This window comes from Silurus aristotelis (genome assembly GCF_946808225.1).
Source record: "Silurus aristotelis genome assembly, chromosome: 17".
In the NCBI taxonomy this organism is placed as follows: domain Eukaryota; kingdom Metazoa; phylum Chordata; class Actinopteri; order Siluriformes; family Siluridae; genus Silurus; species Silurus aristotelis.
Genome location: NC_139590.1, coordinates 19,414,566 through 19,440,811, shown reverse-complemented (window position 1 = coordinate 19,440,811; position 26,246 = coordinate 19,414,566). Strand labels below are relative to the sequence as shown.

General features: G+C 36.6%; 1 protein-coding gene across 1 annotated transcript; it reads right to left on the bottom strand.

The window, feature by feature from the left end:
* Positions 1-2,077: 2,077 nt before the first annotated feature.
* gng13b (guanine nucleotide binding protein (G protein), gamma 13b) lies at positions 2,078-11,968 on the bottom strand. The gene is made up of 3 exons (XM_083566013.1): positions 11,621-11,968; positions 5,643-5,770; positions 2,078-2,906 (listed from the first exon to the last, which is right to left on the bottom strand). The coding sequence occupies exons 2-3, from the start codon at positions 5,738-5,740 to the stop codon at positions 2,801-2,803; spliced, it is 204 nt and encodes a 67-aa protein (XP_083422139.1). The 5' UTR covers positions 5,741-5,770; positions 11,621-11,968; the 3' UTR covers positions 2,078-2,800.
* Between the last annotated feature and the right edge of the window lie 14,278 nt (positions 11,969-26,246).

Here is a 26,246-nt window from a genome sequence, read left to right as displayed (position 1 = left end):
GAGACGATAGTCCATCATTTCATAGTAATTTCATATAAAAAATATTAGATTATATAAGATTACATATTAGAATATTAGTAATATTTAGCTAGGTGGATAACATGAGATTTCAGATTTAGCAATACTGTGTAATAGACACAATCAGACTCATGGGAAAAAAAGCCCAAACACCAAAGCTGTCTAAAATTCCTCTACTTTATTCAAGATAAATGTTAAATATTTTTTCCCTCTTTTTTTTTGTAAAACATTCAATAAAAAATGCCATTACTTATTGCTTAGTCATTAACCTAGTACCCATAATCTTATGCATAATATCTAACACGCCTTTTTGTCTTAAATTGTTAAATATATAAAAACTGAACAAAATCTGAAGTCAAAAATGAACACACCTTGCCTTGCCTTTGAAACAAAACAAAACAAAACAAAAAAAAAGATTTTGTGCATTGGAGCCGGCTCTCTTACAAAAAACACATTCATTCTCTTTAAGGAAAGCGTGACCAAGGCGGTATCAGATGGTAAGAACTGGCATAATGTGTGTTATTTCTTCTTTTTGCTCGTCACACAGGTCAGGTCAGGTCAGAGAGACAGAGTTTCCTACCAAGAACTGTTTTTATTTGATCACTTATCAAGAAAAAAATAAAACAAGTGCCTATTTTTCTTTATTATTTATTATTGAACACTAAAGAACCGTGTAACTATCTATATATATATATTTTCCCCAGAACCTTCTTGCAGCCTTGTAGCAACTCTTCCACGTCCAAGGATTGAGTCCCAGAGGTCGGAGACGTCTTCTTTTAAAAAAACACCGTAGTCTATGTAATTAATAAGAATACGAGACTCATTTGCGTGACGGTCAAGAAAAACCATTCGCATAGCGACTTTTTGAAGTTTGTTGTGAGAAAGACTGATACAGTGATTGTCCAAATACAGCTAATATTGGATTTGTTTTCATTTGCGTTTACATTTGAAATAAAAATCTAAAACTGACATTAAAAGAAAAATCTAAATGATCACAAACACTACAATATATGGACAAAAGTATTGGTTACTGTTAACACAAATTTGTAACACAATTGTGTGAAATGTTCCCTTCACTTGATCTTGGAGACCCAAACCTGTTCCTGTGCACAAAGCTCCATGAAAATATGCTATATACACGGGCTTGTAGTAGAAGATCTCCTGCTACAAATGATCTAGACACCCCAGGCCTCCTTACCTCACCTCGATCAGTACCTTTACTAACACACTTGTAGTTGAATGAGCACAAATCTCCATAAAATCTAGTTGAACATTTTCCCAGAACAGTAGCAGTTACTATAACAGAAGAGGAATGGGACATTCCAAAAGAAGCACATATAAACAAGACATCCTGTTTTGAGCAAGACATGTTGGATACACTCTAAACACGCAAGTGAAACATTTCCCGATATTATGAGACCCAAAACTGAACATTTCGGCCTTAGTTTTAGTAAAAACCCTTTATCGCTTGACAACTTCATCCCCCACAGTGAAGCACGATGGTGGCAGCATCATGATGGAAGTTATTCCTGGCTTCTTGGCAAGGTTATAGTCCTCTAACCTCAACCTTATTGAACACCTTTTTGGATGAATTAGAACGCTGACTGCACCCAGGCCTCCTCACCTCACCTACCTGACTTTACTAACACCCCTGTGGCTGAATGAGCACAAATCTCCGCAAGCACACTTCAAAATTTAGTGGGACATCCTCCCAGAAGGGTGGGAGGTTACAGCAATTCGAGACTAAATGTAGAATGGGAGGTTCAAAATGCACAAGTCAATCTTATGCTCAGGTGTCCAAAAACTTTTGTCCATACAGTACATATCTATATTTATACATAACCTCTAGACTACACTATTTTTTTGGAGTCCCGTTTCATAACTTTTGCTGATTTACATAACACGAGTTCGTAGAAAGCTTAGGTAAGCTTAAAATTGTATGAATTTCTTTATGTGAAATACCACATTTTCATATTAGATGTGTGAAAAGTATGTTATTGGAAAAAGTCTCTAAGTGTGTGGATGATGTCGTGAATATGGTCATATATCATATCAGTCATATAGATGAAGATTTATTGTCAAATAACAGATTATAAATAGGAAAAGAATGAATTCTGTTCTACTAAGAACAGCATAATTAAAAAAAAAAACTTTTCTTGGTAATGTAACTCGGACCCTCCGACCTACATGTTGAAATATCAAGTCCATCAGAGCATCAACAGTTCATTAAAAAAACATAAATAAATAAATAGCTCATAAATTAATGAATCAAACAAGACTCAACAAAATAGCGGTGCTGAACGCGAACGTGAACATGAGCGCGTTTGTGTGGTTTCGGGCGAAAAAGTCATGACTGACAGATTGACAGACAGACAGATTGACACGCTGCAGAGAAAAACAAACCCGATGTGCACATTTATCTGTTTCAAGATTGTTAATTCCTTCTTTTTTTTTTTTGTTTTGTTTATTTGCAGGACGTTAATCTGTCACTCATTTTCTGGCAGTGAGACACTAAAACAAAAAAAAGCGCAAGCAAACGAAACTGTAACAGACTAAAAAGAACTGCATGTAAATAGATCAAGTTCTTTTCTTTCTATGAGTAGAATTTTAATAGTGAGTTTTTAAATAACATATTGACCTTTATGAATAGAGTATAGTAATGCGTGGCATAGTTTCAGATCTTGCAAGTGAAGGTACGGTGCTAATGCCTCTGTGTGTGTGTGTAAGTGTGTGTGTGTATCTGTGTGGACATTCAGATCCGTGCTGTTCCGTTTTTTCCGTCCTAAATGATCACACACTTGCCCTTTTCCACCCACGGGTTATTCTTCATCAGTTCGGGGTTCAAAAACGGGTCTGTGGGCACGCCATCTTCGATCCACTTCACCAAGCTAGAACGGGAAGAGGATAGACAGATAGAGATAAAGGGAATGAGAGATGAGAGGAGTAAGGCATTGCTGTTTGTTTCAGAATCATGGTTATATTAAGGTTTCACACTACAAACGACATGTGATCTTGTCCCTATTTGATGCTTGAGAGTGGTTTATTTCTGTAGTAGTCTCTGTATTGCTCATCAAATGCATAGTAAAAGCTCAAGGTTCAAGAATTGGGGATTCCAATCCGAAGGCTGGGCCCTTTGAGCAAGGCCCTTAACTGCTCACTCATATAAATAAGATCATTTGCTCTGGATGAGGGCGTCTGCTCAATGCAGTAAATGTAAACATGTGGCCTGTGGAAATTGTTTGGATGTTGCTGAAAAAAAAATGATAAGAAATGGATCCAATGGAATCACCCAATTTGAGTGATTCTGCCAATAAAACATTGTCATCTTTACTTTCAGATTTGTACAAATGTGTGTAAAAATCCAAAAGAGTCATCAAAATTTCCTATGTTCAAATTGCCATAATATAAAAATGCACTGTTCAAATTGCCATAATGGATCCAAATAAAAATTCCTCGAACAAACTCTGGCCCTAACACAGCGTGCTAAACCCTAACTGAGTATTGCACAGATCCAAATGACAGACGTCCAGCATGTTGAGCGTAGGAGTTTCACACTGATTCATCAGATTTGGTATTTCTGAGCTACGATCTAGGATGCAGACTGAAATAGCCATGATGGAGAAGTTTCTCCTTAGATTCTACAGATTCAATAAGTACACCTATATCATGGTAATGGAATTTCACTATGGTGTAACACGTTTTATTTGACTATATTACCTCATGGTAATTTAATAATCCACCTCATGGTAATAGAGATACGGCCGAATGTTTTTGAATACATTACCACTACACCCGTTATGTTTATACCCAACCTCCACTCTTCAGGGAAGGCTTTCCACAAGACTTTGCAGTGTGGCTATAAGGATTTGTGTTCAATCAGCCAGAAGAGCTTTAGGAGAGATCGAGTTCCAATTCATCGCTGCTTGAGTTTTACCGCTTCATGTTAATGAGATTTGTGCATCGAACCAGTGTCATGCTGGAACTGACTAGAAACGTAAATAAAAATGGTCATTTTACAGCACGCAAAGACACGTGTGTGTCTAATTTTAAAAAGAACCACAGAAGAAAACACATTTTTGGAAATAGAATGTAGGAATCCATGACCCTGCCAATGATATTACTACAGTGCTTTATGACAACTATAATATATGGATTTCGACACAGTATTATTTTATTATATATTGAAAGCTTTTTTCTCCTCCACACACAGAAACGATCGCGCTAGATCACAATTGTACAAAATAAATTCAAATCAAAGATACGCGGTGTTTAAACCCGAGGACTGCTAGGCGCGCATGTTGAGATGAATGTACGCTATAAAGTACAGTGTGAATGTGCCAGGGGATTATAGCAGGTATTTCAGTATGAATCAGCAGTTACAGGGTAATGAGATTAGAAGTGGAGGGAACTGGCTGCTGGCAGCTGATTAAATGTAGGTAGTGTTTATGTGAAAAGTCGACTAATGCGCATTAAAGTGGAGTGGCTCCTTCCAGACTAGGGGTAAAGATGTCTGACACAAGTCTTTTATCGTTAATATTCACCAATAGCGAAGATCTGATTACAACATTCATAGTGGATGATGAAAGAAGGATCAGGCTCCTGACGCTTTCTGAAGTATTATAGAATTTATAGAATATTATCCATATTATTATACGGTGAGTGATATGTGAGGATGGAATCATTGTAAACTTTCGAGGGTTTGGAACCTGATTTATTTAAGGATCAAAGTGATCCTGTATCGGTCTCATTTGGTAGAAATCCTACTATCTGCAAGAAGTCAAACAGCATTTTGGGTATTGAACACGTTATTAACCAAAGTAAAAACAGGTCAAATATTTCATGTTGATCAAACACATTTTATCTAAACAACATTTCATCAGAAAGAAAATCTTGAATGGAAATTTTCATTTATTGAAAATTCTTATCTGAAAGTCATTCAATAAAGATTTTTATCAGTGCTAGAGCAATTAGCCATAACATTGGGCCGTGCTGGGCTGGGGAAGAAATAACACCTGGATGCATTATGGGAAGAAGGAAAGCTGTTGGCGGCAGTATGATGCTTCTGTTTAAAACATTGACCGCTGGGATTCAGGTTCATACCTAAACAGTCGATACTTTACCGGTACCTAAACGGTTGTTGTACCTTGTTTATAGACCCTGTACCCTCATGGCAAATGTATTCCCTAATAGCAGTGCCCTTTTTTGAGAGGATAATCTTGACACTGCAAAAATGATTAAGGTTTGAGGAACATGGCAATGAGTTAAAGCCTCTAAATTTCCCAGACCTCACTCTGAGCATCTGCAGGATGTGCTGGACAAACAAGTCCGATCCACGGAGGCCCACCTTGCAACATAGAGGACTTGAAGTACCTGCTGTTACCATTTTAGTGCCAGATACTACAGGTTTTGTGGTGTCGTAATTCGATGCGTCAGAGCTGTTTCGTTAGCACAAGTGGGAACTGCAGGTGGATTGAATATTTTTTTGTAGAAACATGACCCATTGGTGGATTGGCTTTAAACGTATTAAATGACATCAGAGGATTCCTTATCCTTATTATTCCTTATCACCTGTATAGATTTTCCTATAGATCACACCAATAAATAACCAATTGTGTGATTCTTACTCTGTGACTGTCTTGGAGGATTTTTCCCTCTTGAACGCCAGCTGGTACTTGAGGCTCTCCACCTCTTTCTTCAGTTGCGGCACATCCATTTCATCCATGGCTGCGGTTCCGTTTAAATAGCACCAGACCTAGAGAAAGAAATAATAAATAAAAGTTTGGGAATTTCCTAAACCAAAAAGAAAAAAACAACAACTGCCTTGAGCTATTTTAGACGAATTATATGGGATCTAAATACAGCAAACTGCAATCTGGGATCTCGATCCTCCCACACACTGATAAAGAAATGAGCCAGGACAGTGTTAAAGTGTGTGTGCCTTAAAAGCATCCATCATGCAGGTGTTCCATTGCTTTAAAAGCATTTTTTTCCCTGCCGGTCAGTCGCTGACATCTCTGATCTGATTTCACTCAGTCTGTAGTGTGCACTCAGAGTTTCACTCCTATTGTCCTGTTAAATTTTATAGCACTACAGACTGTTACTGTAAAACATGTTTATGCAGGTGGATGTACAGTAAGGGCAGGAAATAAGAGCAGGAAAGAGATGCTACAATCTGTTTTGCTTCAACCCAGCTAATTTTAAGGAACACTATGATATGCTCTTTTTTTTTCAGACCTGAAGATTATTTCAAAGAAAACAATGTTTAGGACTTCTAGAGACTGAAGCAGAATCCTCATGAAAACAAAAGGGGTCCAAGCACCAATAATAATATATTTCACAAAGGCTCAGTAATGGGATTTGAACTTATGATCTTCCGGTCACTAGTACATTTTAATTACAATTTAATTAAAGTGTTGCAATACCATAGCTTATCTATTCATTTTATATATATATATATATATATATATATATATATATATATATATATATATATATATATATATATATATATATATTTTTTTTTTTTTTCTTTTTTTTTTTTATAAAACTAATCTAAAGACTTCAAGGTAATAAAACAAATTCAGGAGGTATCTTGTCATCTTTTTTTTTTATTTATTATTTATCCTCCAAAAGTCATTATTGCTCCTTTTATGAATTATTTTGCCGCTTTTATTCAGAGCTCATCTTTAGAAATATTATTATAATCTCTAGTTCATAGGTTCTAAGATTTAAACTCACCACATTACATTCAGATGTCCAACACTTTAACTATTGAAAATATCACCTCCTAAATGTGTAATTAGTTCATCTTGGGTTTCAATCAACACCAAGTACACATCCTAATTTGCTGTAAAGAAACCTGCCCTTGAGGATCACTGCCATAGATATACACTGCTAAATACAGGACCTTAGGTCCTGCAAAACACGTATCTGTATGACCAAAATTCTTACTTATCTTTAGAAACTTTTCATTTTATGAGGTACATAGAATTTGCTCCACCCGATTATGACTTAAATGTGGCAGCCATATTGTTTGCAAATCATTTTTTATCATTCAGAATCGTCTGTAAGAGGTAAGAAATGTAGTTAATCATTAGATATTGGGCAGAACGCAGCACTATAGGGTCAAAATCCGGTTGACCAGGTTCATCTCTCTTGCATTAGAGATGGCAAAAGTACACACATCCTTAACTCAAGTAGAAGTACAGATATTCATGTTTTAAAAGACTTTGGTAAAAGTTGAAGTACTGACTATACCTTTTCCACTCAAGTTGAAAAAGGTTTGTTACAGCCTTAATTCAAAATGTATATAAAAATTCCTTATTTACCTCAAACTTTAGCAATACAATACCCCATAATAACAATGTGAAAGAAAATCTTTCACACTGAAAATTGAGCTCAGGTGCCTCCTGTTTTAACTGATCATCCTTTAGATGTATCTACAACTTGATTAGAGTCCACCTGTGTAAAATTCAGTTAATTGTACATGATTTGAAAAGGCACACACCTGTCTATATTAGATCCCACAGTCAACAGTGTATGTCAGAGCACAAACCAAGCCATGAAATCCCCGGGAATTGTCTAAAGACCTTCCGGCACAGGATTGTATCGAGTCACAGATTTGGGAAAGGGTACAGAAGCATTTCTACAGAATTGGTCCTAATGAGCACAGTGGCCTCCATCATTATAAATAGAAGAAGTTTGGAAGCACCAGGACTCCTCCCAGATCGGGCCGGGGGAGGTGGCCAAGAACCTGATGTTCACTCTGAAAGAGCTCCAGCGTTTCTCTGTGAAGAGAGAAGAACCTTCCAAAAGAACAGCCATCTCTGCAGCACTCAAACTCCCTCTGTCTTATAAGCATTAGCAGTACCTTTTGTTGCATTCTGCCTTGCTTGTTGTTAGCTTCGTAGGCTAGCCTAAGTCTCTGGTGTATGATAGCCAGGAAATGACACACCACTAGTAGGTTGAAAAAGCTGTGCAATGACAAGAAATAGGTTGATGGGCTAAAAACGGTGCGTAATGAAAAGAAAAAATAAGAAGGAAGTACAGATATTCGTGTAAAAAATTTAATAAGTGAAAGTAAAAAGTTGCCTGGAAAATAAATTGTGAAGTAAAGTACTGATACCAGACAAATCTACTTAAGTACCATAATGAAGTATTTGTACTTCATTACTTCCCACCTCTGTCTTGGATAAGTAGTAGGAGGGACTACAGTTAAACTTATTGAACATCTATTTGACCTACAGTCTAGCAGAAGATAAAAAAATTGAATTCTCATGAAAACAAAAGGGGTCCAAGCACCAATGCTAATAATAATTATTTTACACAAAGAGGTAGTGGGATTTGAACTCATGACCATTACCATAGCTCAACTATTCATTTAAAATCGGACTTTTAAATGATATTTTATGCGCATTGTACTTAGTCTATCATATCTAGCGCAAATGCACTAATTTTCATCAAATGTAGTGTCAGTGATCTGTAACGCCCAAAAAAAAATGACTCGACATGCCATTAGTGTGTCTTGTGTAACAGAACAGGACACAGATTGGCTTTTGCCTAAAGTCAAAGCACAGATGAGTGAACACACCGAGATCGATGAGTCCTCAAAAACACTGTGAGTCACGCATCCGATCAGTTCTATGGCGAAACAAACGGGCAAATAAAACTCAGACTCGTTAATAATGGAAAAATATTTTCACGTTATGCTGTATTCTTAATACCTTATTTCAACAGAACCCCGCGTTTACTTGCCGTTTTAATGGGAACACCTGTACACCTGCATATTCATGCATATATCCAGTCAGCCAATCACTTGGCAGCAGTGCTATGCATAAAAGCATGTAGGCGTCACAAGAAATAGCACTTTTGGGAGAAAATGTGATCCCTGTGGTCACATTTTAAATGGTTGGTCTGAGTATTTTAGAAAGTGCTGACCTCTTGGGATTTTCAAGCACAACAGTATAGAATTAGTAAAAAAATAAATCTAGTGAGCAGCAGTTCTGTGGGCAGAAACTCCTTGAGAGATGTAAGAGATTACTATGGCGACCCAAATAACCACTCTTTACAACTGTGAAGAGCAGAAAAGCATCTCGACTACAACAGCAGTCGAAGATTTCTGAGTTTCTGCAGTAGATACAGGCTCACCAAAACTGGGTGGATGAGACTGGAAAAAGACCAGATGATGTTCTGTGTTAACTCTCCTGAAGACTGTACAGCATTTTCTTAAACACTCAAACCAGCTCATCTAGCAACAACAGCCATGCATCAGTCGGTCATGTATGCGTCATTGGAAGGCATATTGTTTAAAAAGCCACCTTTGCGAAGTCCTTCCTTAAAATATTTCCATAATTGGACGAATCGTGCCGAAAATGGTGTGTTAAAAGCAAGAGTTCTGTCCTTGTAAGAAGACACAAAAGTAAAAAGATTGCATTGGACCAAACTCAAGTTGAAGAGTAAAATGCTGTTTGCGCTTCCTCTTCTATACACCAATCAGGCATAACTTAATATATGGCTATATATAGTAAATAATATATAATATAATATATAATATATGGTGGGACCAACACTATATATAATATTGTGTTGGTCCCACTTTTGCTGCCAAAACAGTCCTGACTTGTAAAAAATTAACAACCATCCTTCGCTCCCTACATGCATCAATGAGCCTCTACCGCCCATGACCCCATCGCGGGTTCACCACTGTTCCTTCTATGGACCACTTTTGATAGATACTGACCATTGAACATCCCACAAGAGCTGCAGTTTTGGAGATGCTCTGACCCAGAGGTCTAGCCGTCACATTTTGGCCCTTGTCAAACTCACTCAAATCCTTATGCTTGCCCATTTTTCATGCTTCGAGCACATCAAATTTAAGCACAAAATGTTCACTTGTTGCCCAATACTGTATATCCCACCCACTAACAGGTGCCATGATGAAGAGATAATCAGTGTTATTCACTTCATCGCTCATAATGTTATAATGCAATAACGTTATGCCTGGTCGGAGTATATTTCCATTGGTTGCTGTGTTTAGGAAATCACAATTGCTTTTTCTCTCTGACTGGATGAATCTTAGTCAGCTTGTTTTGAACTCACTGAACCCTTTAACGGGAAAAACTGTTGGGAACACGGGCTGAAGAACTGGCCATAAACTCGCGATATGTGCTGTCACCTCACAATCACAGATACTTGGTGCTCTGACTGAGGGCGTCTAATGAGGCGGATGATTTTAGCCCAGATACAGAGGGTGGGTGAGGTAGACACGGAGATGCAATGGAAAACGTCGGAACACACACAGGGAATTTTTTTACCAGTACATTTTTATCCTGACAGAAAAGAAATGAATTGTGAACCTCACTGAAATTACTCTTTTGGGAAAATAACAGGTCTACCTTAGCGATAGGGACTCGCTATCTAACAACAGTTTGCCACCAGGGATCCTCAATTTATACCGTATCATCATTTTTATAAGTGTTTTATACACAATTATGCCAAAAGTTTTATTTACGGCTAAACCTACTTACTGTAAGTTTATCTGTACTCAAAGAGAGATTAACAAAACCAATGCAGCGGCCATGAACACACCAAACAAACGGACAGAACTCTTCAATTTTTTTTGACACATTTGGTCCAATTACGGACATATCGGAAGGTATTGCTACGTTTCTGATACGTTTCCAGAAACATTTTCAAAACCAATTCAACATCTAGATTTTGTCCAGCTGTGTGACTGACATCGTGATGCCCGAGCACGCCCGAGAACTTCAGCTGAAACGATGCATTCAAAGTTAGGAGTAAATTCAGCATTCGACGTGTTAATGCAGCAGTGTAGGTGTTTATTCAGCACTGGGATCCCAGAATCTTCAGTCAGCGCATTTAGATTGCGGTGATATAGGCTTTAAACTGAGCCTCGAGACGAATACTGAGCATGCGGCACAATTTTTTGCACTGAGATGTTGAGTGTATCTGTGCTGCTTTTTTTTTTTTTTTTTATGTGGGATTGAGATACTTTCCTGGGCATAGGACTGACATTTATGGTAATGGCTATATGATCAGGAAACAGGCATCATGGATGGGAAGGAGTCAGTAGGAATAATATTAGTAATAATTGTTATATTATACAATTAGATTGGATTGGATGCATGAACATATATTGTCTAGGTACACATCAGTGGGTTTAGACATACACTCTTTCTCTGTCTCTCGCTGTCTTTCTCTCTCTCTCTCTGTGTGTGTGTGTGTGTGTGTGTGTGTGTGTGTGTGTACAGGACTACCGGAAGACTCTGCAGTTATTATGTCAGCAAAGCAAACAGTCCAATATTCAGATCAACCCCAAGATCCGCATTGAAAAAAACAAAAAAAAAACAAAAACAAAATAAATCCCAAGTTTGACATCACGGCATCTTTTTTCAGGGATGTGCAGGGATGAGGATGGAGAGAAAATAAGGAAATAATAAAAGGCAATAAACTCATCCGCATTGTGCAGTACAAGTCATGACTCATATCTACATATACCTCAGAGATATAAAATAACATCCACTGCCCCGACGATCGCATCACATCTAGAAATATTTCCTTCCGTTTATAGAGCAGATCTTACCTTTTTTCCTTTTTTTTTTTTTTTTGGCTGAAACTGTGACTGCTGTTTTTTTTTTCTTTTTTTTTTTTTTTCTTTTTTTTAGTAAAGGACGCGAAGGAGGTGGAAAAATCCAAGTGCCCACAATTTCTCCTGCTTCAGATCCTGTAGATCCTTCAAGAGACTGGAAGCGCAGAATACAGAGGAGCAGGATGCAGTGGGGACTCGCTAATCCCCAGTGATGAGGAGCTGCAGGGGAACAGAAAGGATGCTCGAAGTGAAGAGGAGCACACACGCGCGCGCACACACTCACACGCACACACAGACACACGCGCGCGCACACACAGCAAAGAGCTCACCGACTGCTGACTCGAATCACGTGCTCAATCGGCTCCTTTTTGAACGACTCCCAAGTGATCCGGGTTGCGAAACGGAAGAACGTGGCTTGTGTAGGCACCAGTGTATGACCTCGAATTAATAATAATATAGATATATTTTAGGGGTTAAAAATTTAATTCGCGATTAATCACATGATTGCCATGTGTTCACTCGAGTTTTTAATACTCTAATCAACATGTGCATAGACAAATATAGATGCTTTATGCAAATGTAGTTTATTATTAGTGAAACCTGACTCAACATAGAGCATGAAGACAAAATATACTTGAAAATGTTTGAAAGTAATTATATTGTTTTCATATATGTAATCATCAACACACCAAACTGAATTTTTGCTATGTTTCCACACGGACAGATTTATTTGCCGGATATGTGCATTATGGCATACTCAGAGCATCTGTAGCATAGAGCAGAAGCTTAATTATATTTGTGTGGAATTAATAGGTGTTTTTTTTATTCCACAACGGTTGAAGAAAATTATTTGTTGGCAGATACACTTGCAAGGATATTTACAACCCCAACCTTTTGTGCGCCACGGACCGGATTAATGTCGGACAATATTTTCACGAAGGCCTTTAAGGTGTGGCGGTTAAATTCAACAGAATAAAATGATATGGTTGGTATAAAAACTGGTATTTTCTAAATATAATAATAAAAAAAACGTGAATCCACGGTGTTGATTTTTGTTCATTTTGTTAGCTTGGGGGTTTGAATTTAGCGGTAATGTATTATGTGTTAGACATGTGACCGAGGCATCTTGGCATGCATTCAGAGTGCGTCATAGACAGATGTGGCGGAGAGAATCCGGTAATTTTCCCCCAAAAAAATGTTCAAAATCAGATAACAAATATAACGAAAATAATGTAAGTTATGTATTCTTTCTGCGGCCCGGTACTAATTGACCCGAGGGTTGGGGACCACTGATTTACAAGACGGAATTTTCAAGAAAAGCTCAACATTGTGAGAAAAGGTTGGCCAAAGCAGTTCTAAACAGTTATGATTTTTTTATGAACCATTTATACTTTTGTGTTTTCTTTAATACACAATTTGCCTCAATTTGTAATCCCGCAAAAAACTGCAATGTACGGAAATATCCACATCAAATCCAGGGTAATTTTATGAGGTTAATATTGTTGCTTCTGCTATAGATGGTGTACTGTTTGTGGGCAGTACAGCTGTGGCTACAGTGAAAGAAGACTTGGAATTGTGTTCATTTGGTTTCTTGCTTTAGTATTCGCATTCATACTCACTATATGAGATTCCTGTTTGTGATGCTGCCCTCTGTTCTACTGCGTTCCATAGCATATTGGTGCTTTCTATACATTTCATAATTTCCATATAATTCAGATTTATGACATTTAAAACTGAGGCGAAAAATTAGTGTCCCAATGTATATTGAGCTATGGTCCTCACCACTGCTTGAGCTCATGTACACTATATTTACAGATTATGATTTACAGCCTTGGGATCGAGGGAGTTGATTGTCCAACCTTCAGCCTTTACTAAGTCATTTCAGCCTGACTATGTAATGACCAGTTATCATCAAAATTAACACATTTAATAACAAAGTTAAAATGCCACGCCACTCTGTGTTCTGACTTATATTAATGAAGTGTTTTGAAAGACTGATACTGGCACACATCAGATCCATCATCTCAGAACAAACACGGTTTGCATATGAAGCAAACATATCTACATAGGATTCTGCCTCTATTGCACGTCACACAGCCCTTGTGTACCTAGAAAAACAAACACAATATGGGAGGAGGTTGTTTGAAGGTTCCACTGCTTTTAATCCAAAAAGTCCTTCACAAACTGGACAACAACCTCTGCAAACTTAACCACGTTGCTTCATAACTTCATAACCGACAGAACCCAGAAGGTGAGGATTGGAGCTGCACATCCTCCGCCCTTATCCTTAGCATAGGCATGCCACAACATGTTTATACACGACTTCACAAGACAATGTCAAAGTTTGTTTTTGGACAAGTATCAGTTTGATTTTGGACAAGAACATGACAGCCGAGAGGATTAGAGGAGGCAAAACCTGGTAATGTGGTATTCAGAGGACTGCCCAGTCCTCATAACCATTAAAACCACAGAAATCATAGTAGACTTTCAAATTACCAGGAGATAAATACAATCTGCCCTTCACATACATAGAATGCCTGTAAAGTTTTAAGCTCCTTGATGTCTTGCAATCGACATGGTACCTCAACACCTCCTACATAGTAAAAGGGTCCAGCAGAGAAACTGTTCTTTTTGAGAAAAACCAGAAGGCTGCCACTACTTAGATCCAGCTTAACAAGTTTTTATCATAAAGAAGATATATGAGGTTTGCTATCTATGCTGTTGCAGAATAGAAGCAGTTCATTGGGCCCAAACTCCCCTAGCCTAGACTTTATGTCTACATATAGTGTCTTACAGCATCTTTAGAGACCCAAGCCATCCAGGTCACCACTTGTTCGTCCTTCTACAGCTAAACTGTACAATATATTCTATGCGCTGACAACAGATTCTCTCAAAAAACTGTAACCTCTGCAGATAGTCCTCTGATGGCTATAAACACACACTCACAAGTCTTAATGTGATTTACTGCTAATGCCAGACAGCACCTTCTCCCAATTGAATCGACATAGTGTTTTATTTTGTATATATTATTTCTACATTCTCTACATTAAAGTGTATTTTTTATAGTGTCTTATATGTATGTCTTCCCAATGTATTGTACAGAGTACTAGCAAACTTAGACCACCTTGTCTATTGTCTTGTATGGTTACTCATATCATATGCTCGTGTGTCCATTACTGTTGAAAGTCGCTCCAGGGGCTTTATCAGATCAAACTTGATATTATGATGGCAATAAAGCTTCTTCTTCCTCTTCTTCTACTAATACTACTACTGCTATTACTACTACTACTACTACTACTACTACTACTACTACTACTACTACTATTACTACTATTATTTCTTTTCCATTGTAGTTATAAAAATTAATAATTTGATGCATTTTGCTATAAATTAAATCCATTCTGCGTATTTCCCTGAAACCACGTTAATTGATCACACATTTTAAATACTGTTGAATACCACTATGTATTACCATGTATTATGTATGTCCACAAACGAAGGAATGCTGTGGACAGACTGGAGTGAGAGAGAAGGAGGGTTCAACCCTCATTCTGACCAGCATTGCTATGTTTAGATTCTTCATATACACACAGTTCCCTATTTTTTATTTTTTTTTTTGCCCTAGGTTTCACACACACTATTTCTGCCCTAATATGGTGAAATTCCTCTCCAGCATGACACTCTACAGATTCACACACTCTGCTGGGCCAACATTAGATTAATCAGAAATCGTATTGCGTAATATCCAAAACTTATAGCCATATAACGGGATTTTTTTGCTGGATAAAAACATTAACATCAGGTAAAATTGTCAACAATTTTTTACTAAATATAATCATGTGCACATTTGATTGACCTGGTTGTTCTTCATTCCTGTGTCAAACTCCTGTGAACTATATTTGCCAATCGATCTGACCTTCTATGATCATGTAAATAAATGAAAGAATGGCGCTTTTGAAGGACCTGAAATGAGTTTTGACAGCGTGCCCAGAGGTCTGTGCTGGAATCTGTTAATGACTGCACCTCCAAAAACCCTTCTGTTAACTCTGACTGAAATTGTCTGCAGTCAACAATCATCAATCTCGTCTAAGATGGTGAACATCTGGTCCTCTGGCATAATCCCAATGCTTCAAAAGCATCAAAATAATGGAGTGGATAAAGGACTTTTGAAGACACCCCTCCACCACTGCCCTCCCTTACCATACTCCACACTACAGTGATGGCCGTGGACTTCCTGGGATCCACGATCTCTCAGGAATTGTAAAAGGGAATCCAACAGCGACACTATTGCCAAACATGCCCAGAGGCTATACTTCCTGTGACAGCTGAAGAATCCCATGGACAGGAGCTGTTGTTCCACCAGTTCTACACAGCTCTGTGAGGGTTGACTGTAAAAGCTTATAGAAGTAAACCCTCCTGTCCTCCAAAGCCGAAAGAAGAAACCAGAGAAAAATCTTACCTCCAGCAAGCAGATCAATATGCAAAAAAAATTGGAAATCTAGCTTTTAACATACAACCAGGTTTATAAACATTTCATTTGCTCACACACATAATGAGCTGCAGGGACAATCCCAGGATCAAGTGTTTCAAAATTGTTGATACATATCACAATTCTATATTATTGTTTGTATAGTAAAGGATACAACATGTTGAATTGTATGGTATATGCTCACATAATGAGTAAAGTACAAATATTTAATAAAGAACACCCTGCTAGTCAATGTCAGTAATAAGGACACTGGACATGTGGTTTGCCGAAGACGTTTTAACCCTACTATTAGCAATTTAAATTACATATTTTACATATTTTAAGCAAAATATACAAATAATGTTACTGTTAGCATCATGTCTGGAATTGGTCAAGATCGGTTCTGCTTGAAATTTGTTTCGACTGTATGTGGGGTCAAAGAAAATTAATTACAAAAAAATTCACAAGTACACTTCATTATGCACTACACACAGGTGAAAACATTTGATCATCACCCCACTCATGTTATGCTCATATGATGCTTCCTGTGATATGTCAAGGTTTTCTGTAAGGAAAAGTATATTAATGGTTAACATACTAGGCGTTTCTTTCTCCTGAATTAAACTTAAAGCAAACTGGATTTAAAGATATATATATAAGATTAGATTCTAAAGTCTAAAGATGATATTCTAAAGTCTAAGAGTTTGTAGACAGCTGAGTATAAGATTGGTGTAAACATCTCATTCCACATTTAGTCCCAATTTTCTGTCATAATAACCTCCACTTTTCTGGGAAGATGTTCCAGCAGATTTTTCTGGAGATTTGTGCTCATTCTTCCACAAGGGTGTTAGTAAATTCAGGTACCGATGTAGGTGAGGAGGACTTATGATCAAACTCTTGATGTTACCCAAATGAGGATGGGTTCCCCTTTTGAGTCTGGTTCCTCTCAAGGTTTTTTCCTCATAACATCTAAGGGAGTTTTTCCTTGCCACAGTCGCCATGGCTGCTCATCAGGGATAAATGCACCATTCACCTTAACTGTTCATTTCTGTAAAGCTGCTTTGAGACAATGTCTGTTGTGAAAAGCGCTATAGAAATAAACTTGACTTGACTTGACTTGACTTGACTGGGGTGCAGTCAGCTTTCACATTCTCATTTCTCAAAATAAGTCCAGTACAGACCCTTGTCATTTCTACTTGTGCTTGCATGTAATGCATAAAAAAAACACATATATTAAAATTTATACTGTCTGTACCAGAGATGGCAGAAGTACACACATGGTTCAGCCAGGTAGATGTACAGATATGCATGTTTTAAAATGAAGAACTGACTAGACTTTTTCACTCAAGTTAAAGTAAAGAAGTTTGGGCTCTGACATGTATAAAGTAGCCTTTACTTCTACCTGTTTTAGTGTAACTGCGTGACACTTTGGGCTGAAAATGGTGCACAAGGAAAAGAAAAAATATCGATCATGTTTGCAGAATAGATTCAAACTAAAGTAACAAGGCTGGTTTAAAAATGTAAGAAGTAGAAAGTACAGATATTTCTGTAAAAAAAAAATAATGAGTGAAAGTAAAAAGTTGTCCAAAAGAATAAATAGTGAAGTAAAATACTGATACCAGAAAAATCTATTTATTTACAATTACAAAAGTATTCGTACTTCATTACTTCCCATCTTTGGTCTGTACCAACTGGTCAAGGAGGACGAGGACTTAACTCTCCGACATCTTGAAGCTAAAAGCCCCTAAAAATACGCACGTTGTTATTATTAGACCGCATGAAGCGAGAATGATATACGACCTGCATGTTATGATTTGACAGCGGGGTCATTAAGGCAAAAGCAAACAACATGAGGCCATTAGATGATAGCATGGACATGTGTAATGTCACAGATTTCATTCATTCTGCTCCTTCACTAGTGCTCTTAAGGTCTTAATGCACTGTAGTATGCACATGAACTTAAAGGGCATTCGGGTCAGTGTCATTCCTCTTCTGGTTTATGAGAATTAGGGATGGAACAGTACAACACATTGACATGATGATAATAAAGCTGCGATGCCATGGTTTTTACAGCTTCCTTTGTGTCCAGAATTAAATTACTTGGGTTAAACTTGACCCAATTTTATAAAACATCATTTATTAATAAGCAAATCCTTTTGGCGGAATTCATTCGAGTACCCGGAGTGTCAGCGTGCGAAAAGTTATTGCCACACAGATTTTATTTTGGGAAACAGCGAGAGCCGAACGTCTCAGAAAATCAGTCTTGGGCATATGATGGCAAGGCAAGTGTGCTTTCTGCCTTATTCTCAAATCTGATTAATTAAAAGGTGTTCCTTTGTTGTAGCTTCAGCTCTGACAGCATTGCAGCTGCAAATCACAGGTTTATATGAATGTGTTTGTTCTAATAGATTTGCATCTCTATAGTAACAGCTCGGTGTGGGGCAGACGTTCTACATAACCGACGTTCAATAATAAATGCATTTTAAAAGGTATAAAAGGAATAAATTGCATCAGCATGACGTGCTATTATTAGAAAATATTTAACTTTGGGCTGGAAATGCGTCAGAACACTGCAGGCTTGAAAAAGCAACAGTTTTTATCAAGGAAAGAGGCAGGTTTATAGGATTGGATGTTTTTACAATTTACATATTTAACCAGGGTTATGATAGTCTACACAGAAACCCAAGATCGTGATTTTACAATCTTATAACCAAAAAAAACCTTTTTAGTCTCTTATCTTAAAAATAAACTTGCCATGACTTCAGTTGAATGCCACTGGTTTTTAGGAGTTTATTTCCTGACTCAGGTCCCAGTTACAAGCTCATAGTTTTTCAGGATTTCTTCTCTAAACCTTGCCAACCGAAGTAGTCGCCTTAATTATGAATGTCTGGTAATATCAGATGAATTGTCTTTGGATTGTTGTTCGTTTCTGTCGGTTGTTGTTTGAATGTGACTCGTATGACGCTTGACTGATCGATCGTTTTAGATTTTTAACAATGTTTTGCTTTTCCTCAAAAAAGCCTTAATTTAATTACAGGTCCTGAACTAGTTATATTACAATTCAACACCTTATCATTGCATCACACCAAATAAACCTCTATATTAATAGACTGCAAGAAATTGCACACAATGTCTGAAAATACTTATTTACATTTATGGCATAAACACTTCCAGATTGACATATATTCTTAATTCAAAAGGGTTTAGATCCTTGTTTAAGGGCCCAGCAGTGGCAGGTTGGTGGTGCTGGGATTTGACCTCGCAACCTTCTGATCAGTAATCCAATATCTTATGCCTCTAATCCTGTACAGATTAGACATTTTGCATTTTCCATGAATCTCTAATTTATACTGTTATAATGAACCGTGCAGTCTCAAACAAATTACATCCAATCAAATAGGCTTGATGATGAAACAATAAATACACATGGCAGTATATGAGACAGTAGATATATGTAAATAAGACATTTCAGGTCTACACCAAATTTTTTGCTGGATTCATAATTTTAATGCTGGACAAAATACCAAAGTAGAAATATTCCCCCAAATTTACAAACATTCCAAAATCAGCACATGTGAAGGATTATATTGGGATCATTCCATGGCAATAATTCTAAAGCCCATTTGGTTTTGACAGCTTTTTGTATTTGTTCTGTTTTTCCTTATTGGCTACTCATACTGTATATGTGTTGCTGTATAATACAGACTCTGATAAATATTTTCCCCGGGAGGTTCAGAAGAGCTGCAACAAATGACAGCTGTAGAAAACTCGCTACATTTTGCTGTGCATAAATTCTCACTATGCAGGTGATAATTAAAGTCTTTCTTTGCAGAAACCAAAAATCACTTCATGAAACAATCCACAGAGATGAGCTTTCTGGATGGACAGTTATCATACTATGATTTTATCATATGCTACAGTTAATCTCAGTGCTCCGTCTAAAAACAAAAACAAAAATCGGTGATCAGATTAATGGCACTCCGGATTCTGGGTTATGAGGGTTTTAATCCTGTCATCCTGGATGGATTAGACATTTTTTTTTTTTGCATTTGTTTCCATTATAGTCTGAATGCATTCAGACATTCACTGTATGGACAAAAGTATTGGGACACCTGACTTTACCAGCCATATGTGGTTCTTCCCCCAAACATCTACCACATAGTTGTATATTAAATAGTATTTGGGTGCAGTTTCATGAAATTTCCCCTGTGCTTAAAACCAGCTATATGAAGATATGCTGTACATGAGTACACTGGAAGATATCCTGCTATAGAGCTCTGACTTCAACCCTACTAAACACCTTTAGGATAAATTGAAATGCTGACTGCACCCTAGACCTCCTCACTGTCAGTACCCGAATTTACTATCTGACTGAATAAGCACAAATCTCCACATAATGAAGTGAAACATCTTCCCAGAAATGTGGAGGTTATTATACACAACAAATGAAGATTAAATGTGGAACGGCATTTTCAAAAATCACATATCGATCTTATGCTGAGGTGGCCACAAACTTTTGTTTGTACCTCAGTGGAAGTGATGTATCTTTCTGCATGGACACACCTTGATACACAAATATGGCATTTCAAGGTCTTTAATATTGTAAAGCTTCTTGATGTGCATGTCCTTCTTTGGGTGCAGCATTTTTTAAGTTTTTAGGATAAATGGTAAAGAGGCTTTCAGTTGTCTCTTCTGAAAGAAGACAAGATGGTCATTTCAAAAACACTGATTTCGTTTCCCGAACCCTTTTTCTGTGTTTATTCAGGTTAATTTATGGTTTGCCAAAATTAGTTTGGCTTCAAGTAGAGCCAAGCTGATTTTCCCTTTGAAACCATTAGTCTTTATGAACCATTGTAGCACCAGACACACAAAAAGGTGATAATTCTGCATTTATGGTTATGTCATACTCAGAGATTTTTTGTATTTTTGCAATAGAAATGCCTCATTCTGGATTTTGACAATGATTACTTAACTTACCTAGTTACTAATATTAACCAAAATTTTATATTAATGATGTTATTAACAGTATGTTTTTAGGAACAATGATTAATTTATGAACTAAGCTTTCAATACTTTCTTTGATTTCCTTGTCTATCTATGATTCCTGAGTCGCTGAGTCACATCTACTATATGCTGTAAATGGAAAGAACATTCCACATGCTCAAACATGCACATTACATAGAACAGCCTAAGTGAATTATACCCTTTAAGATGAACAACTGAATAATAATTTTGGGGTTAATCCTTTTAATTTGGAGTCACTAGTAATCCGATTCCTCATGGTTTAGGCTTAAGTATGGCCCTCCACAAAACATTTCAGAGACTTTCTAATGGCTATACATACATTTCCCCATGAAAAAACAAAATATATTTTTGATTGTTATGGAAGCCAGAATTATCGCTTCACCTACTTAACACAAAAGCAAAGAAGGACTGCAAGCTGTGCTAATGGATTTTTTATCCATGCCTTTAAGTGCTCTTTAGTGCTCATATGGGCTCTCTGATATGAAGGGGCAAAAGCAGTTCTGCACAGGGCAAAGAAACATGCAGTTTTGATTTGATCAAAACCGAAACACAAAAACATTAAGGGTGGAGCTCTGCAATATTAAGACAATATTCCCTGGCTCTTGACAGAAATGTACTCATTTAGACAAGATATCTTAGTTTGGGGTCTGACGATTAGGGTTGTTTTTGTTTTTTTAGCTTCAAAGGTAGCATAGAAAAGTTATGAATAAATAATAATAAAAAATAATATTTTTTATAAAAAAATATATATAATTATTAATAACGTTATTAATAGTAACGTTATTAATATAACATTATTAATTATAATAATAAAAACAACAACTGGCCTTTGTATTTGAATTCAATGTATTTACATAAATCTAACATATAATTATAGGCTTACTTAATATGTATGAATTAATTTAAATAAATAATCAGAAATTTTTATAAGCAATTGCAATTCTAGAATTTGAAGTTTTAAAGGGCTTTTGTACTGTAAATAAAAACAACATCTTGAGGAATCGGGAACTAATTTTATTAGACAGGAAATATCAGTGCCAAAAATCACACACCATCACACAATCGCACACCAGTGATGGCATTCCTGAATGGGTTTATTCCTAGTGGTTTCTGGTTCATAGTGGTAAAGTTCCTATAAGGAAAAACTTGCTAATTTAGTCCATTCTCATTGTAATGTTAACTACAGTGTTAAATCTGACAGATGAAAATTTAGAATACTAATACACATATTAATACAAATTGCCATTGCATCACATTGTTTTTTTAACTCCACTGCTTTTTCACTTTTTTTGAACTCCACTGCTTTTTAACTTTTTTTTTACTTCACTGCTTTTTAACTTTTTTTAAACTCCACTGCTTTGTTTGAATTTTGTTTGTTTTAATGGAGCAATTAGCAGGTCAATTCCTGAATCTCCCTCACTCAAGTTCATAAATGGCCTCAACTGAACAATTTCACAAATAAAAACAACTCCTATGCAATAATGACTTTTAAACTAAAAAGTTTTTTTTATTTGTGAAATTCTTTAGTGGCAGGAAATTTGTGGCAGTATGCAAGAACATTAAAACCGAGTACAAACAGGAGACAGAAAACACACAATGTATAATGGTTGGGTAGATCAGTACTGACTCTTACTTTTTTTAAAGGCTGGATTCTTCTTAAATAATGTGAGGTGTGATTGGTCAAAGGAGTGTGTAATTCATAATTAGATGAATATGAAAGAGTCTGTTGCTAACAGAGTCTCCGGCTGCCATATTTATATGCAGAGATGGAAAAAGTACACACGTCCTTCACTCATGTGGAAGTACAAATACTTATGTTTTAAAAGACTCTGGTACAATTACTTTTTTACTCAAGTTAAAAGTAAAGAAGTTTGGGCTTTGACATGTACGTAAGTAAAAATTAGCCATTACTACTACCTGTTTTAGTGTCAGGCTAGTAACTGGACTTAACATTATATCAATATATTAATACAAAACAAATTTAAAATTTTGATATATAATGAATGTATGCAGGCCGCCATATAAAACACAAGCAGAATGTCTCTGTTTTCAGTCAAGTTTACATCGCTGACTCGCTCTGTCTCATCCACATTAGCCTCAGACTTCTTTTTGCCTTTTGCCTTGTTAGCTTTTGCCTTTAGCCTTGTTAGCTTAATTGGCTAGACTACTTCTGTGGTGCATGAGAGAAAGGAAATGATACACTAGTGGAAGGTTGAAAAAGCCATGCAACGACAAGAAATAGGTTGAAGGGCTGAAAATGGTGTGCAGTGAAAAGAGAAAATATTGATCATGTCACCAATTAGATTAAAACTAAAGTAACGAGGCTCGTTTGAAAATGTAAGAAGTAGAAAGTAAAACATTTTATGAGTGAAAGTTAAAAAGTTAAGTACCGATACCAGAAAAATCTACTTAATTACAGTAACAGACGATTTGTACTTCATTACTTCTCATCTCTGTTTATATGCCTTGGAGTGTTTTGGGAAACAGAGTTCTTAAAGGCTGTTAAGGATTCTCAGGATTGTCTGAGAGAATGAATTATCTTTGACACATTTTTTGTTGCTCTCCTCAGGATGCCAGGCCAGATTCTCACCTCTGGTCTCATCCAGATACCTGTTAAACTTCCTAAAAGGAAGCTAGAAAAGATACTTTGGTTGTTTTGTTTGGGTAGGAGAAGTTTAGCAGCCAATCAAGATTATTATTTCTCACATTTGAACAAATGGTACTTCAAAATACCAAATGTAAAAGTACGTATAAAAAGATTTCAACCAAAAAAGAACCTTTACATTTTATAAAGTAAAAAATTAAGAGAGTCCAGCAGATTCCAGAAACTGGTGCAAAGACTTCTAAAAGCGTCAGAGTGGAATTAGAAGGTAACAGAAAATCCAATCAACTCAGTCAAGACTTCATAAAAAAGAAATGATGCACATTATTATGGACATTACAGATATCATGATTATCTGTAGAAACACAAATAAATCTCAGGAAGAAATTCCAACCATCAGATTGAACCCGAAGACAATGACAAAAGAACTGGTAAAAGAGTTGGAGGCTTTGAATATGTAGAGTAAGTCCACTATTAACAAAGGTGAAGGTAACAAACTGTCGTACAAGAAATAGGCCCTTGCTTCAAGACCAGCATAAAAAAAACTATTGGATGTGTGATTTCTGGTCTTTGGTAACAGGTTTTTTTTTTGTTTGTTTTTTGGTAATTGTCAATGTTTGTACTGCATAAAGGAAAAAGGATGGATTTTATTCCATACACAGGGGTTGCAGTATCATACTTATTTGATGGTGTTTAGTTGGGAAAGGGAAAAGCTTTCACTTCAGAAATAATCCCAAAGTTAAAATCTGGTTGTAATTGGAGAAGAAACTGTCCAAAGATGTATGAAAGCGGCTTATTAGCAACACGTCCAAACAAGGAGGCCCACAAACCTGACTGAGTGACACCAGTTCTGTCATGAGGAATGAGACTAAATGTGGTAAGGAACTTGAAGTGGAAGCTACCTCAAGCACTAGATTAACTTTGTGGTGTGAAGAATGTGTTTACATTCCCCAACGCAGAAGGTTTTCACAAAACATTTACGTTCAGATTGGATGTATAATGCTAGAAACAATACAATGAACATTTTATTCGAATGGACAAAAGATCAGCTTTAATGCTAGGCCACTGATATGAATAAACAGCACCCTCCTCTGTTTGCACAGATTTATAGGTTCTATGGTATAGCAATTATTCCCACATTTACTCATGCCAAGCATATTTCACTTAAAAATACAATTATAAAGGGCTGAGGTTATAAAGATGACAAAAAATTCACACTGTGTAACAGGGAACATCGACCAAGCCTTTTTTTTTTTTTTTTAGCAAGCGAGCAATAACTGTAGATGACAGTCATTTATTATTATAAAATATGAATCATTTATTTTTAACCTCTCCAAATGCCTGTGTTTTGATGTGTCCCAGTGGGATTCTAGTTAAGTTCAAAGTTCAAACTAAACAGCAAACAGCAAGCCTTTCGCATACATTCTGGATGTGCAAATGCTTCGAATATCGATTTCTAACATATTTTATCACAATTCTAGAGGTTCTAATAGTCTTATTCCCTTCCATTGACATATTTAGGATCATACCACAGAACCATCAACCCCAAACTGCACACAACTGCTGAGATAATTATACGTTGCTCTGGATAAGGGGGTCTGTCACATGATGTAAATGTAACTCGAGGGTAAAGAAATTAGTTTAAATGTAAATGGGTTCTATTTTTCCTAATTCGTGTATTCAATTATAATTTCCTTTGTACTTCTATGTTTTTATGCTTTTGGAAAAAAAAATTATGATTTTGCAAAATATTTCATTTCTGATTGGGATGTAAATATAGGATATGTTTATTAGCATGTAATTAAGCACTGGCAGATGATGACCAGAACAAATTATTGATTGCATGTGACTGACACTGACTTTACTAGTGTACTTAAAGGTCCAGTCAAAATTTGGACACACCTTCTCCTTTATAGTTTCTTCGTAATTGATTTTTATCATTTTCAACATCATACATTAACACGGAAGACATCCAAACTTTGAACGAACATGTCTGGAGTTAGACAAAAACGTGCTAAATAACCCAGAATATGTTTTTGAATTCTCCTTTATTCAAAGTAGCCATGTTATGCTTTGATAGACCTTCGCACACTTTCGGCATTCTCTCAGTGAGCCTCATGAGGTAGTCACCTGGAATGGTTTTCGAATAATCTTGAGGAGTTCCCAGAGGTTTTGAGTGCTTGTTGGCTGCTTTTCCTTCACTCTACAGTCTCATCTCAAACCATTTCTCCTGTATTTAGATTGAGTGATTGTGGAGGCCACATCATTTTGATGCAGCACTTCATCACTCTCTTAATCAACAAATAGCTCTTAGATTACCCAGTGGTGTGTTTGGGGTCAGTGTGTGGAACAAATGGGGGTCAAAAATAAGTGCAAAACAAGCTTTGATGGCATTTCGCTGCAAAATGCAGTGGGGTACAATGTTGAAAATAATAAAAAACACTGAAGGAGAAGCAGTGTCCAAACTTTTGCCTGGGTCTTAAACACACTTTATTTCACAGTACTTTCAAAATAAAGATGTTAAC

What these genes read in the sequence shown, in the direction of transcription:
- gng13b (XM_083566013.1), bottom strand. Translation starts at nt 5,740, where the DNA reads ATGGATGAAATGGATGTGCCGCAACTGAAGAAAGAGGTGGAGAGCCTC. An exon ending in TCCTCCAAGACAGTCACAGA is followed by an intron (nt 2,907 to 5,642) that starts GTAAGAATCACA and finishes TTCCCGTTCTAG; the next exon opens with CTTGGTGAAGTGGATCGAAG.